Below are 17,030 nucleotides of genomic sequence, written 5' to 3'. Positions count from 1 at the left end.
TTAATGTGTTAATTGAATCATTCGCAAGCAAATAGCAACATTTGCAAATGGAAACACTTTCGAATAGGGAACGTTTATTCATTATTAACTACAACTTTTTCCCTCAATAAATTCCTAATTTGCTGCTTATTAATCGTTAGTGCAGTAGTTGTTAAAAAAATTACTAATATTTTAATAATATGCATGCTGATAGCAACTAGTTAAGAGACCCTAAAATATACTTTTACCACAGAAACTAAACAGGCATGAAGATAAGCATATTTGGCCACTGTATTATGTCCTGTTGTTTTTCAGCTTGTTAAGCACTATGCTTTAAACAAAAGTTTAATGAAGTTCAAATTTAAAAAAAAAAGCACTTTCCATTTCTAGAGGTCTCTGAGAGTTATGTTATTCTATTTAATTTTTTTGCGAATAGTTTGTATTGCTCTGATCATATTAACAGCTCCAGTGGTAAGAACAGTTCTTAGGAAATGGTTAAATAAATGCATTTAATTTTTTACTTTTTTTTTTTTAGTAATCATAATTAGTTAGATTAGATTAGATTTAATTGTATTTATTAATTTTATATATATATATATATATATATATATATATATATATATATATATATATATATATATTTTTTCTTTTCTTTTTTTTTATTCAAGTAATTTTAATTCAAGTAATTCAATTTTGCTTTATTGTAAATTGTATGCATTAATTTTTAACTTTTTGTAATCATAATTAGTTATTAGGAATTTGTCATTTAATTGTATTTATTAATTTAGAATAAAACTATATATATATATATATATATATATATATATATATATAAATAAATAAAAATATAAAAAAAGTAATTTAATTTTGTTTTGTATTTAATTACATTTTTGTATTGTAAATTGTTTTGCCTACACATGCTCCATCAAGTCAGAATTTGTGAGCATCTACTATATGTCAGAGACTCACCAACTTTCAAAGATTAACAACCTTCTCTTTTCTCTTCACACACACACACACACACACACACACACACAGTTCCTGCCAAACCTTTGATCTGCCGGCAAGAGCACGATGAATAGTCACGCTGACATTAACGCTCATCGAACGCTTCACTCTAACTGCCATTTATGGATTGAGCCTTTGTGTCTTTAATCTCTGCTGATTGGTCGTCTTAAAATTAAAAAGGGACACTGTTTGTATTTGATTGGCCGTAATAACATTGTCACGGGAACAATAGGAGATCTATCTCAGCTTATCTCCCATAATATGGTTATCCGAACGCCTCGAATTAAAGAACAATTCACCACTGTACTTTCATGTGGTCCTGTCATGCGTTTTAGAGATAAGATTAATTCTTCATATCAGCAATCTGATTGTGGACTCGTGTATCTCATGCATGTTTTATAGCAGCCCTTTCTTCCAAACTGCTGCGTCAAACCTTTTCTTTGGGAAAAAAAAAATCTAAATTATTCATCTGTGTTTTGGTGCATTCCTCCTGCAGACCGAGAGAGAAAGAGGGGGAATGAATTGAGGGTCTTCCTTTTTTTTTTTCCTGAGGGTCCCGCGTGGACTGCATTCTGATAGAGACTAGAGGTTTTTAGGCCTGAGAGAAGGACGAAACGAGGCAAAATAATCCGGTCGGAGAAAGCCAAATGCTGTTTTGAATAGGTGAAGTGGCACGGAGCTGACGTCAGGTAATCCTTATTTTATTAATGTTAGCTCAAGAACTCTCATATTCCGACAAAACACCTTACATTTCACTCTCACCGTCCCTCTCTCCACCCGCTGGGATATTCCTTTGATATTCCGTCTTTTTAAGGCCAGATAACATTTAATAATAAAGGCTCTGTGGGTTGCGTCAGCGTGACCTGCTTAAGGAAACACACACACTTGCAAAGTCTCAATTGTTACTGGTGCCGCGCATGGCATCGCGGGTCCAGTGCATACCGTGCGCAACATGCCAAAATTGCGTCTTTCGGCGTTTGTTTCAGGGCCGTTTACATCAAGGATGAGGACTTTTACTTTAAAGGCTTACTAAACGCGCGATTGCCCATATAGTTATGGTTATATCAATCTTGGCGTCAACAGCTCTTTATTTTTACCCCTACTATTATTGCTCTCTTAAATACTTTTTAATTTTTAGTCTTTCGGTCAGAAAATGATTACTGTCATCCAACTTTGTATATCGTATTTTGCCTTCTACTTTGCTGTTGTTGTTGTAGCGGTAGATTTAGGATCATCCTTTGGTAAAAAAAATTCTCCACGACAGGATCCTGGTCACCCAACAGTCTCACGACCAGTTTGGACATATTTTACGAGGCGGCTAATCCGTACGTCCTCATTCTTTTGATTTTGTACAATTTGTCTAAACCCCGGTGATGGGTAGGTTTAGGGGCGGGAGGTCATTCGTGAGCTTGTACGAATTAGCCATCTCGTAAAATATGTACGAATTGCCGTGAGATCAGGCTGGATCACCCTATGCATCTACGTTTTTCAATAATGACCATCTAAAAGTACATTACATGCCTTGCCAGGTACGGTACCTACTACAACTTATTCTGGTCACGAACCACATACGTAGACAGGAGGAGGCTGTGTGCTTGAAATGCAAAGCATTAAATCGCAGTTTTACTTGTTTTTTTTACTGCTTATTACACTGTTATTGCAGTGTTATTATCATGTAATAACAGATATGTGACTTCAAATAGCACTGCAGTTTGTGAACAGAGTCTAAATGAGGCCACTACTAAGTTAAAATCGATCTTGTGTCACTGCGCCATTGTAAAAATGTCTTATGTCTTTTTAATATTGTACTTATCAATAACTGGCAACAAGCCTAGTTGTTAAAAACGCATCTCAACCCCCTTGTGTTCGGTTGCGCTGTGCTAAAACTGTTTTTGAACTCGAGTATGTGTCCTATGTGCTTGCTAAGACTGTATTCGGAAGTTCCTGAGGGAACAATAAACCTAGTTTTTACCTGGACATTTCAGGGCTATTTTGAGATTAAATACCTACATGTCTAGCCTACTAACTAGTCGCGACATAGACAGCCATTCAAAACGGGCTGTCAGGGCTAGGAGTGATTGGGCATTGACCTTTTAATCGCCGTTATAGACAAGACAATTAGGCAGAATAGTGTGAGTGCGTGTGAGAAAGAGAGATGGTATTAATATAGGAGGTAAGGAACAGTATGGTGTCATACAGATAAAAAGGAATAGAGGATTGAGAGAGAGGGTATAAAGCAGGAAAGTACAGAGGATTGAGAAGGCAGGAAGATACTCTAACTAGGTCATTTCATTAAACTGTAAATGCAATACAACTACTTGACAGGGAACGTTATGTTTGTGCGATGGACTGTACATGATTTTATAATCGGCCTGCTTTGGCTTTGTGTGTGTGTGTGTGTGTGTGTGTGTGTGTCGGTACACATTGTCCCAGGGCACTGTCTATACATGCAAAGATCTCATCTCTCTCTCTCTCCTTACTTTTTCTGTGTAGTTTTTTTTTTTTTTTTTTTTTGTCTTGTCTTGCCTCATCACTTTCTCGTCTTTTCTTATTCTTCTCTGAGCTTGTCACTCCTTTTCTTATCTCACTGTGTACTCATGTTTTTATTTTTCTTCTTATCATTCCATTTGTCTCATCTTATTTTCTCCTTATTTGATTTCATCGTGTCTTATCCTCTTTTCTTTATTCTTATCTCTTCTTGTTTCATCTCATCTGTTTCTTTTCTCATTTTGTCTCATCTTTTCCCATCTCCGTCCTTTTCTTTTGTCATCTAACCTTCTTTTCTCGACTTTATCTTGTCTTATCTCATTTCTTCTCACTTATTTTCATCTCTTGTCTCATGTCATCTCCACTTATCTCTGCTCTCTATATTTTATCTCTTCTCAGATGTTTCTTTCTTTTTTGTCTCATCTCATCCCCTTTTCATTTGTCTCTTCTATTCTTGCGTCCTCAGCCTCGCTTCTTACCATATTTTGTTCTCTTCTCTTCTCATTTTATCTCATCTCATTTCTTTTCACGTCGTCTTTCGTTTTTTCACTTGGCTCACCTCATCTTTTCCCTTTCGCCCATTTTCTTTCATCATGTCTCACTTCATCGTCTCTTCTGTTGTCACCTCTTTTTTTCTTGACTCATTTAATCACTTCTTCAAGTCTCAGATGGTTTCTTAGGTTCTTACCTTTTTTCTTTTCATTTTATTCTTGTTTTCCTTATTTCATCATCTCTGTTGTTGTCTGTACTCTGTCTATTCACATCTCTTATTTTGTTTTATCTTGCCTTATCCCTTTTCAACTGATCTCTTCTCTTCTCTTCTCTTCTCTTCTCTTCTCTTCTCTTCTCTTCTCTTCTCTTCTCTTCTCTTCTCTTTTCTTCTCTTTTCTTCTCTTTTCTTCTCTTCTCTTCTCTTCTCTTCTCTTCTCTTCTCATAATGGGCCCTATGGACTCAACCAATTGAGTTTGATCAGGCATCTGCCTCAGACTCGGCTAATCAAATGCCGTTGCCAGAGATCATAGGAAACCAGTTATCACCCCTGGCATATATTTTCTTTTCGTCTGTCAGCAACAGCTTGACTTCAACCCTCACGCAGACAGACACGTAGATTTACTTCTTGCAAAACAATTGCCAACGAATACCCCCACGGTATAGGGCTTTCGCGAATCTCACAATACAAAAAAACAGCGTGAATTTCGAATTGATCGCTAATACATTTGGCATTTCGTCTAGCAGTTAAGTTCTCTGCCCACATCCGACTATATGCCTGCCACTCAGAAACGCTCGCTGCTGGACAACCGTTACATTGACACTGACTAGCTCATGTGAGACTGGCATAGAAAAAGACAGACGGAGGGAAAGAAAAGAAGGTGGCAGATGGAGCAGAGGGACATTTGGAGCTGGTTATTTTACGCTCCAAACCAATTTTATTTGCATGACATCTGTAATCGGAATCACTACAGTCTGTGTAATGCAGATTCCAGATCAACGTCGAAGGAAAACCTTTTTGAAGTGATGGGATCTGCGTCTATCGCAGTAGGTACGGTTATAGGACATTAATGGGGTACCTCAGGATCGCAGGTGTTTGGTAAACAAATTACTTTGGCAATTATCGCAAGTGTTATGAATGATCATAGCCAAGTGTGCAAGGTGCAACACAAAATCCTTGTCCTTTAATGAATCGGTGCCCTTGATCCTCTGATGTGTTTTTCTCGCGATGAAACTTTCATGAGCCGTAATAAACACAATGCATTTTTAAACAGGCAGATCTGGAAGACATTTGGAAAGAGAGAGAGGGAGTGAGAACTTGCGAAGGGAGGAGACATTTAAAGAGAAAGGAGGTAAATTTGTTTTTCTAGAATAGAGAGAACGAGAGAGATGGAGGGGTAGGAACAGATGGTGAAAAGAAAGAGCAATGACAAGAGGTTATTTTCAGATGAGTGTGACTCTTTAACAAAATGTGCCCATTGGGAGGAAAAATGGGCTTCTTAGAATTGCACATACAACACTCACACGCAGAACCCTCGTTTAAACTAATCCACGTCCCTGGTGATTTTCTGCTTTCCCACCACAGAACTAATTTATCAAAACAATGGTCCTCAAAATGCCTCTGGTGGTGTCTCAGAAAGAAAAAAAAAGAAAGAGTTCATGAGTAGCACTGATGAAAAATCTAACCCAGAATCATTGAACTGTTTCAATACTTGGCGCACCGAAGCCCAAAATATATTTCGCCGTTCTACGATTTTCCTCGTACTGTCCTTAACGCGCAATTTTCGCCATCAGAAGTGTCCGTGGATGTCTGTTCAACAGTGTAGGCACGAGTTGAATATTGTGACAGAAGAGAACGAGTCGAGAAGGTTGCGCTACACACATGTATCGAGCTTGTCCGTTTGCCCTTATCCGTGGTTAAGTATGCTTTTAAAGCTGTGCGCGAGATGGAAAGGAACGCATAAAGTTAAATAAATGAGATGAATCACTCAGACTCGACCAGCCAAATTTACTTTTTAACCATTTTTACCATTGTTTATCACCATAGTAAAGTTGTTAAAGGACAACTTGTCGGTAGTACACTTTAAAAATTGTTGGGTTAAATAACAACCCGGTGCTGGGTAAGATATGGATCAAGCCAGCAACTAGATTGTTTTGACCTTCTTGTTGTTTGGTTCTTCAGAATTGATCAATTATCCAAAGAAGTCCCTATTTTAGTACACCCAGGGTCATTCACAAGTGTGTCTATTTTTTTGCCTATGTTGACATAAATAATATTAGAATAAAGAAGCACACTCTTGTGACTACTTATAGTACCAGGTCAATGTACAGTCTTGCCTACTTCTTAGTGCCACTTCTTTAGTTGTTATTCTTGTAAAGATACGAGATACGAGCTGTCCTCGGGGGTGTTGGGCATCCTGGACAACAGCAGGCTTCTCAATGCTAGCCAGCACCAGGCTAACAGCACTAGCTCTGGCCCAAAAACAACATGAGCTGTCAGAAAGGGTTATCACAGCCCACTGAATCAGACGGGAGGAGGGAGGGACAAGGGGAAGGAGGAGGGAGCCGGCGAGGGTGGATGGGTGGGAGTGTTACTGCGAGAGAGAGAGAGAGAGCGAGAGAGAGAGAGGATTCAGACGCTAAAGAAAGGGCCAGCGTACACCCGCCACAACTGAAAGCACAAGGATCGTGTGCGTGCTTGCGTTCGGAGTAACGGCGATGTTGGAGCACTCGTCTGAGCTGGGCTTTGTGCCGAGTGTGTGTGTGGACAGCATGCGATACCCATCCACCGCGAACAGCGCTGTCTCCATGAGGAGCACAGAGGAACTGCTGCTGAGGTAAAGCTGTCCCTGGACGGCACACAAAGACACGCATGCACACACATACGCACGGATCCAGCTAGCTCCGAAAAGGTTCGCCGTTCGTAGCTGCAGGCATGCGGCGAGCTGTTTCAGGAATGTTTGCTTGACGGCAGCCCTGCGGTTTTCTTGGCGCGGTTCGTTGACATGCCGTTTGTAGGCCGTTTGAGCGGTGCGTGCATGCAGTTGTGTTTTTGTCAAATTGCTGGACCCTGCCTGCGCTGTACCGCTTTGCACTTGTTTTCCCAGCCGCAAAAATGCGCAGCTTGCAACGTTACCCTCTCTTGTTTCTCTTCCAGACGGTTCGGTCGGAGCCTCTTAAAAGAGTTGATAGAGCTATAGAGAAGTGTTTGAAGATGCGCGTGCATGAACGCAGGATAATGCGCGTGAGTGCGCAAAGGAGACAGAGTGACAGAAACAGACATTGCATCGTTGATAATAAATCGGGCTCACTTTTTGCAGTCGCCTTTTTGCAGTCTTGTTTCCGCACGAGCTGTCCTAATCTATATCAATGCACCATGTAAAGTGTGCGAGTATATTTGCATGCATTTAAGTGTGCAAACACACTCGCAAGGACCTAAATTCGGAGTTTGTTTGGATGTAATAATCGCATTAAACAAAGAGAGGGATGAGCAGGAGGGGTTAAGCCCCGTCCCGCCGCTAGAAAGATGTCTGCTTTTGTTTGCATGCCTCTCTGACGATTGGATTTAGAAGGGTGGGGGGGTCTGGAGAGGAATAGAAAGGGGGGCATTCGGTGGAGTGATGAAGGGAGGGTTGCTCTGCAAGCATTCTCAACAATGGGACGCCCCGACAATGAGGCTGTCACTCACTTTGTGGCTTGTTTTCTACCTCTCCTCTCAGTCTCTGTCTCTCTGGCCATTTTTTAAAAGTGAAGAAGGGTGCTAATCAGGCCGTGTCGGGTTGGTTTTTATCCCAGGGTTATGGGCGGTTAATAACGCAGGCGTTTAATGTGCAGAGTGTAATGGGGTGTGAGGGCATTAGTTGGGCCAGAGAGGCAGCCATGTTGGTTTTAAAGAGTAGATTTATGGCCTTTTACTCATTCATTGTGCTTGTGCTCAATGGCTTTTAAAATAGCCCCAGAGGAACATGAATCTCTCCAATGACTGCGGTCAGGTCTTCTGGTGTAACACACGTACGTACACACACACCTCGGCCGTAACTCAACCTCCTCCAATAAAGAAATGTCAAATAGCACTGTGTCATACATGTTCGTAACCATCACACACACACGTGCGCATAGGCGAGCTCATTAGAAAAATATGACCGTATGTTAACAAACGTAAGCTAGTGCAATTTGGGGCTGAACCTATGGTCTTGAAAACGCTTATCGTTATTTGATGAAAAAATGATTTATGGCGCTACATAAAGGGCCACATACATGGGAAAACGGTACATGCCAGGACTGTAAATAAATCTATTGCACGTGCCCTTGGCAGTTGATGTAATGCTTCTTTCACCGAGGACTCGCATCGATTTATGCCGCTGCGCCTAACTTCAATCCGTCTGGTGGCAAATGTACTGCAATGATATCTAGGAATGCAATACATTATTTAAGATTGATCGTTAGTTGTAATATTACTGATATCGAACATAACTGAAATGTCTTTTTTGGTGCTATTTATGGTTCGAAATCTAGTGGGCCGCCATCAATTTCCACATCACAGTTTTACAACCAAGTGAGCCGCCTGCCTAGAAGTGATTTCTAGTCATCATAGGCATGTTCAAATGTTCATTTATAACGTCTAAAAATGTTGTGCAGGTAGGCAACTCGTGAGATTATCAAGCATTGCCTGCGTGAGTGTTCTTTTGAAGACTTTAGCTGACAAGGCTATTTAAATGCTTTAGATAAGGCTGAAAGTGTTTCTAAGAGGAAGTCGAGGGGTTAAGCAATCACAGATGACACCGGGTCAGTTTGCGCTTCACGGGCCATTATAAAAGCTTACACTTTCTTCCTAAAACCGCTCGTACACCACTGCCGGCTTTCCGCTATAAACACTGGAGTTTGTACTCTGCATTTAGTGGCTTGGAAAGCCTTTCATTGCGGTGAAACAAGGCGATGGCGGTTGTGTCTGTGTGTGGCTGCGGCGACGGGCTGCTGTCACTGTGCATTCTGGGATACGTGCTGCAGAAATAGGTGGTTTTGTGTTGTAGGAGAATGACCTGTCCCTAGGTGCCCACCGTCGAGCTGTGGCTCAGTGAAGCTGCGCGAGTTTCAAATGAAAATAAATGAGAAGCAGTGACCAGCACTCTCAGGGTCCCGCTTTAATGAGGGGAACGGGGGGAGGGAAGTAGAAACAAAGGAAGGGGGTGAGATGGATAGAGAAAGGAAAGGGGGAAAAAGGCTCCTTAATGAATGTAGGACTTGGAGAGAAATGGCAAATTTATTTAAACTCCAATTTCGCTACCCAAGACCTGTTCAATTAAACCAGTAAGGTTCACTGCACTTGGTAAAAATCACTCTGAGGTTGGCATTCTGGGATAGCGAAAGGCAAAAATGGGCCTGCACTTCGAATGTTGCATGATTTAGGAGGAGCAGAGCAGCTTGCGAATTTAATGTTTGAGGAGCGTAGAGCGCCTGGAATGCGATACGATACGCTGCTGATGTCATAATAGCATTACTGCTGGTTGGCATGGTGATGATGTAAACAACGGGTCGAGTTGATAGTAGTAGATTAGACGGGCTAGTGATCCCAGATTAAACTGACAAGCTTACACATATGCACTAGCAAACCACAGCACTCAAGGGGGGTGATAAAGTTACCGTTAAATGTGCCATTAAACCGCACCTGTTACTAGTCAGATAACATTAAAAATGTTGACGGTTTACTCAAGAAACTGGCCTCAATACTGCACCAATGCAAAGGATTCTTTTGCACTGAACACGAAATCTGAATTTTGAAGAATAACCTGGCTGTTCTTTTCTGTGTATTGAAAGTAAACGAGAACTGAGGCTTTTAAGATACAGTAAAGAAGGGAACACATCATTTAAGTATGGAGGCAAAAATAGTAGGCTAAATCGTATACGGAATTTACCGATTTGTTTCTTCGAATTTGCAATTAATGCGTACGGTTTAGCAAATCGAGAGAACAAAATAGTAATCGCGTGCACGTTTTAGTAAACTGTGCTCATAATTGTTTTTCTTCGTATTTAAGTGTCATGTACTATTATTGTACATTGGTTTTGTGTAATACACTAACCAAAATTTAAGTATCGTATTATGCTTTTAACAATTGCCTCTAAATCATTGAGTGACTGGGTTGAACTTGAGAACCATATCAATTCACAAACAAAACATTTAGACCTATTTTCTGAACTGGATCAACATCTTTCTAGTCTCAGATATGCGTATGATTGTCACATTTTATCTCCTAAGTGGTGGTCGCGCTGAACTTTCAAAATCGTTTATTATTCTTTCAAATAATTCATTAGTCATAAAGCAGCAGTTACCTTCCGCTTATTCACAATGATAAAATAAATGAATAATGGATGTGCAAATACATATTCACGCACAAAATGGCCACCATATGTTCAAAAAAAATCTAATAGGTTTTCCAGAGCCAGTAAACATAAATAATTACTTTAAGCATTATTCCCACTTAGTGGTAATATTCCAGCTTGATCTCATAGCAGTTCATACGTATTTTACGAAGTGGCTAATTCGTACAAATTCTGATTCTTATGATTTAAAAAAAATGTACAAGCTGGCAAATAGGTATTTGAACAAAGGTCCACACCTAACCCCGCACCTCAACCCACCCTTCGCAGAAATAATAAATGAAATCATAGTGAATTAGCCACCACGTAAAATACGTACAAATTGGTTGTGAGATACCATTAAATGCTCACCTCAAACATTCAGTTTTGATTAGAGCACATTGAATCTCTCCTGGCTGACACGTGCCAGAAGCTCAAATCAGAAAGCAAAAAGTCTGCATATACATTATAGTTGGAACAGTACCTGCACTGCTCTTCATCGGAAGCAAATGTTCGATGGAGACAGTGAAAGGATAGCTTTCACAAGCGCTAGACAATGAACTAGCATTCCGCAATCTGTGGTTTGGCACTTAGTTCTTGTGACAAACTTGTTACATCATCTCTGTGTATACATATATACATATATAGAATGACCTTAGGGCAAAGTATCTATAGTATTCAACATAGCAAAACTGAGAGTATGCGTATGTGTGCTTTCACCCAAATGAGCACGCTCGCTGCTTTACATAATCCATGAGTTAATCAAATATTCATGAGCCCAAACAGACTCTTCTGACAGAACAACAGCCCGTCTGTCCGTCTGCATGCATGAGGCTATATGCTAGAGCTGATATTTATGTTCCCTGCTATACCGTATTATATATTTCCATTTTTCTCAGGGGATGTTATTTCCACGTAGGAGGAGTTCGCGTGGTCAGGCGTGGTGCGACTTTCTACACGAATTTAACTAATATGTAGCCTGCATGTACATCAGAATTTAGAATTGCAATTTATAAGTGATAAAAAATAACTTCTACAAAACCAGACTCATTTATCATGCCGCTTCTTGCTAATTTTGCAACACGAAGTGAAATGTGGACTGAGATAAAAACGCATTTGCTGAAACAACCACGCTGTTTTATCTTGCTTCCAAGACTTGATCTTGTTTATTATAACTTATGTTTCGCAGGATTCGTACCCGAATTGCAAATACCGCCACCTGTACCAGGTGAGCTACCAAGCAAGTTTACCACGTAACTAGATGCATATACGAGAATTTAATAACTATGCACTATGCAAGTAAAGCGCTTTTTTTCAAATACGCCTACGTTCACTTATACAGCTTTGGTTTTTAAATATGCAGTATCAGTCCTGGATCTTATGCTGGGCCTAGTTGCTCAATTAGACACACCCCCCATTCTAAAAATCTACCCTACAAAAACACCACCGAGACCAGCGATTTGTCTTTTTAAGTTCATGAATGGTCCTCACGAATTCCTTTCTTTCTAGCAACTGTGCTTGCTCGATTTATTTAAGACCACCCCTAATACATGCAGTCTTTTTCTGCCCCATATCTGCCATCTTTAATGTGTTCTCCTTCTTCTTATCCCCCATCTATCTACCTTCCCTGCCCCCACCTCTTTCTCTTTCTCTCTCTCTCTCTCACTCTCTCTCCCTCTCTCCATTCGGTTTGAACTCCCGGTGTACTATTTTTGTCTTCGCAGCCTGCTGGGCCAGCCTTTCTCTCTCTCTCTCTCTTTCTCTCTTGTTTCCTTGCTCTCCTCCTACGTGGTCAATCAATACGTGTTATAGGCCAGCTGGGTCCAGACCCAAGGGGTAGAGGCACGAAGAGAGAGAGAAAGAAGGTGTGAGAAAGAGAGAGAACACAAAGAACAAGGTCCCCAAGAAAATGAGGCAGAACAGGGGCGTAACTAGGATGCAAGGACATTGGGAGCTCAGCCCAAGGCATTTATGCTGAAATAATAGCAATTTTATGGAGGCTATCGATGTAATGCATCGTAAAAGATAAGATAAACTATTTACATATTATTTTAAACCTTCAGGTATGTAATGCAGAGACGAGTAACCGTATTGTACCTGATTGTTTTAAAAAAGACATAGTTTTCCTGAATCATCTGCCTGTGAAGTATTTCTAGTGAAAAAGATAGGTTACCCTTATCCATATCGCCACTTGCTACATATGCCCGCAGTGGTCTACTTTTATTGAAATTACGGCTGGCAACTCTACTTACTATAATGCGAGTAAAGCACTAAGCAGGTTCAGGGCAAGAGAGCATATTCAGGCTATACCCTTGGAAACCCCTGGGGAGAAGGTGAGGGAAAGAAGAACAAAAAAATGACAGTAAAAGAACAGAGAGAGGTAAAAGGGTAACAATAACAACTGCAGGAGGAAGAACAGGGAAACCTTTGACCTGAGAGTGTGAGAGAGAGTGAGAGACAGCGAGGAAGAGGGGAGCCCGTATGAAAGACGTCTTGTGGCTAAATTCCATTATCTTCAGTGAGAGAGAATTATATCAGCCCTTAAGTGCTTTCATCAGCCTTCTTAACCCCAAGAGAAGGACACAGAAGAGGAAGCCAGAAAGATTGAAGGATGTTCAGGGGGCGACGCGAAGGTCTGTGGCGCGAGTTCTTGTTCCGAACTGCTTAAGCCTGCTTAATACCACGCGTAAATTGTCCCCGCTACCTGCCAGATATCGGTAAAATGGGTATCCAGAGAAATCACGACCATCCCCGTCGCCCCTTTTCCGAAGTCAGGGAGCCAGAGATCTATCCCGGTGCGTTTCTGCCGTACAAAAAAAGACGGAAAATTGGCTCTGCTGCCTTTTAGCTCCTCAAAACCAAGCGAGATTCACAGCAAGGCCGCGAACAAAGGTTATCTAGTCACGTGCTTCGCCGCGCCAGAGTTACGCTCTCGAGTCAGTCCGGGTTTACTTGCGTCGGGGTCGGCTGCCGTGTCTTCGGAAAGCTCGGTAGAAAAGGTAGAAGACAAGTCGAGCAGCTAAAAGGCTCGAAAAATATTTGCACAGTATGGAAATGTACCTTAAGCAAAAATATGAGCACATACAACCATTGGCGTTGCGTGTTAGCGGTCTACTCTTTCCTTCGTGCTCTCCCCTGTTTCTTTCGCCCGAGCTTCGGCTGTCTTTGGGTTTACTGCTGAATTTTCTCTCCAAACAGAAGCCCATTTAGCGAATTCATCATCTCCGTAACATGCGTAACAGCAACGCCGAGCGTTCGTAAATTGCTTCTTTATTGCACAATCCATTATGTAATGGTATATTTGCTCAAGGTAGAAGATACCGCATTGTGCGAGAACAGCGGAATGTTTATAAACCCGTCCAGAACTCTCGACGTATTTATTTTTCTTTGTTCGCCCCGAAATTGATTTTTTTTTTTTTATTCCTGTGTAATTGATGCGCAAATTGATATTTTAGAGCAGCGGACTGTATAAGTACTCGTATTGGTGTTTTTAGGCCTACGTATATTGACTTGAATAATGCAATGCGATTATTGTGCATTACCTACTTGTTTCTTTATTTGCGAGTCACCTTTGCTCAACTGTCCGAGCTCGAGGCGGTATTTACAAGCGTTTCTTGGAGGGAAACATGACCCCGGCGGCTCGGTTTGCGTATTATAATAATTTGTGTAAAATCATTACAGAAATCACGGCCTATATCTAAACTGTCTCTAAGGATCCGGCTCTGGGGTTAGTTTTGTTTTCTGTTTTCTCATAAATGTTACAGTAAGAAGGAAATATCGATTGCGCATCCTTGCATACACAAGCACCACCCTTGAACGCATGCAAATACCGGCCCGTTGTTGGCCACGGGTCATAACAGACCACAACACGTGTTTTATTTATCGCGGTTCGCCAAAACTGTTTAATTTGCACTTTAATTCTACGCAACTGCTTTTTAATGACGGCTGAAATCCTCGGCCTTATAGACGAGCGCGGCCCATTATGGCTTTTTCCGTTTTGTTTTGAAGCTTTTGGCTGAATATGTTGTTATCTAATTACCACGGACGATTTCAAAACAAAAACAGCAAAGCAGCCTGTTTTTTTTTTTTTTTTTTTTTTTTTTTAAAGGTTCCTATTTCGGACTGTGCAACCCCCGGATCTTTTTGTGCTGCAGAAACGAGCGTTCTCTTCCTCCCCGTCATTTGCGAGTGTATATATGCATTAAGCATGAGTGTGTTTCCCATGACCTAGTTCCTGCACGTGCTCTGTAGAGCCGCGGCTCGAGACCCCCTTCCCCTGGGGGCACGCGAGGGGAAAACAAAAAGAAAACGCGCTCTTTCATACGCATGAACGGATGAGCGCTGGAAAAACGGGGATGCGCCTTGCGTTGCATTCATCATCCGATGCAATAAATACACTGATGCAATAAATCTTCAATACCTAGTACCTAGAGGTTCCTTTATTATCTCTCAGCCTCATTTCGGTTCATGGCTACGGCAATCTCAATAATTAGGAAATGTAAATGTTTCTGCAAGGGTGCTTTTTCATGTACAAGGCAGTTTTTCCTCATAGATGGAAAAACATGGTTGTTTGTAAACACGTGTGTTTTTCTTTTTTTTCTGTTGAACACGAAAGTCATGTTTTGCTCAGTTTGAGTTATTTTGTCCTGGCTACAATGAAAGTGAAAGGGTGCTGGAGATGCTTAAAGGGATAGTTCACCTAAATATGAAAATTCTGTTATACACCCAAAAGTAGTTTTTTTTTATTGTGTTAAACAAACACTATATATATAATTTGCATTTTTTTTTGAAGAATGTTAGCAATGTAAAACTTGACTATATATATATATATATATATATATATATATATATATATATATATATATATATATATATATATATATATATATATTATTTTATTTATTTATTTATTTTTTGCTCACTGTCCAGTCACCAGTATCCTTCAAAATGTTTTCTTTTCTCATATAGTTTTGGGACAGAATTTTAATAATATTTGGGTGAACTTTCCCTTTACCTAATTAAATAACATCACATATCGGTGTGTTGTATTTGAATATATAAGTAAATATGATTTTTGAGCTTTTTAGCTATTCCAGCTAAAAAAAGAGCAGTGTGAAAAAGAGCTGCATGAACATTCTTCGAACATTCTGCTTTTGCTGTTTCCTAACAGCGATGGACGGTTTGTATACTTCTTTTAATGCTTCCGCTTCCATGCATACTTTAATTCGGGCCGATGTGGCTCAGAGATGCATTGGTTAAAAACTCTCTGCAGCAGCAGCAGCTCGAGCAGCCACGCCTCTCCCTTCCCGGCGCTTGACGCTCCGGAGCGCTGGTTGTCTGAGAAGAAGGTTTTTTTTTTTGGAAGGGATTGTTGAGGAAAAACACTCTAATGGGTGAGCGGAAAAGAATGTGACAAGCGCGGTGAGTGTGTGCGTGTCCAGTGCCGCTCGCGCCGCTGCACCTGTCCCTCTCCGTCTCGCGCGCTCGAACTCGGCAGGCAGGCAGGCTCGCGCGGAAGGCGGGCGTTATCCAGTCAGCGGCGCGCAACGCGGTCAGCCTGAACATGACTTCGTCCTACAATCTGGATTTTCTACCCGAGATGATGGTGGAGGGACGGTTGTTGAGCGCCGGAGAAAGGATGTAAGCGTTTAGCTGTTTTATCTCTTTGCTTCCTCGGCTCTCTCCTCTCGTCTTGTTCGGCGCGAGCGTGTTGACAAATAGGGCACGCGGCGGCGTGTTTGCGCCGCGCGTTGTGTTATCAGCGATCAGATAACGGGGCTGATGGCGCTAATGTTATTTTTTGGGGGGCTCTTAACTGCATTTATCGTGCCGCATCCGGGAAATGGACGCGTCGGGTTTAGCGCTCCGTCATCGGACAGTCCGGATCATGTCTCAGAGTTTTGTTATATTATGTAGACTGATCTGCATAGCGACTAATAGTCATTGTATCGATGCGAGGACAGCAGTTGAATGCAATAGTTCACTAATATCACGTCTGATTAAAAGTGCGTGCGATATAAAGAACTTGGGATTACTTTGTTACTCACTAAACTGAACGTTTTTGGCTTTGTGGGGGTTTGGTCTGCCGCTTGTGCACGCGTATATATATATATATATATATATATATATATATATATATATTTGGGGGGGAAATATTGTAAATGCTGCATTAGTATAGGTTTTCCGTCCTTCATATGCATCAGAACCATAAATAATTGTTTTACATTGAACGCATATGATCCGCAGCGCAGTGTCAGCTCATGCATGAATAGGAGACATGTGACCGAAATGGCTCGAGCTCAGCGTTGAAAACATGCGCCGCTCCGTCTCTGCTTTTAAACCATCGGAATGCGCAACGACCGACCCCCTCCCTTTCTCCCCTTCTCCCCTTCTCCCCACCCCTCTCTTCCCTGTATCTGGGTTGTTTCAAATTTGATTTGTTACGTGGCATGTGTTGCCGAAATCAGATTAGAGCACGCGCAGGACACGTAATTCACTTAAAGCGCGGTGTCGCGGGGCGCGAGGGGATAGTTCGGTGCAGCGCGAGCTCTTCGCAGACGCAGCCGCTGTCCCACTTACGTCCGCTCGCCTTTAACTTACCGACGCTTGATGAGCGCTGGTTTTGCGGTGCGAATTTCCCCCCCGTCCTCTCCTTTCGCTCCACGTTTTCGACGCCGTTCCCATCTAGGGGCTATTTGCAGTCGAAATAGTG

General features: G+C 41.4%; 1 protein-coding gene across 26 annotated transcripts in view; it reads left to right on the top strand.

Annotated features, from left to right (window-relative positions):
- The window catches only part of celf2 (cugbp, Elav-like family member 2), a 132,415-nt gene that overhangs the window by 41,488 nt on the left and 73,897 nt on the right, over positions 1-17,030 (top strand). For 6 of the 26 annotated variants that reach the window (XM_043236491.1, XM_043236508.1, XM_043236490.1 and 3 more), the window contains exon 1: positions 6,586-6,801. The exons of 1 other annotated variant lie outside the window; for it this stretch is intronic. In XM_043236491.1, the coding sequence (XP_043092426.1) occupies positions 6,683-6,801 (119 nt within the window). In that variant the 5' untranslated portion in view covers positions 6,586-6,682. Of the gene's footprint in view, positions 1-6,583; positions 6,802-15,645; positions 15,959-17,030 lie in introns of those variants that run through there. 19 more of the 26 variants (XM_043236503.1, XM_043236506.1, XM_043236502.1 and 16 more) reach the window with 7 other exon arrangements.

The sequence above is a fragment of the Puntigrus tetrazona genome, chromosome 4 (genome assembly GCF_018831695.1).
Source record: "Puntigrus tetrazona isolate hp1 chromosome 4, ASM1883169v1, whole genome shotgun sequence".
Lineage (NCBI taxonomy): Eukaryota > Metazoa > Chordata > Actinopteri > Cypriniformes > Cyprinidae > Puntigrus > Puntigrus tetrazona.
Note: the sequence above shows the minus strand (reverse complement) of the source record. Positions and strands in the feature narration are given on the sequence as shown.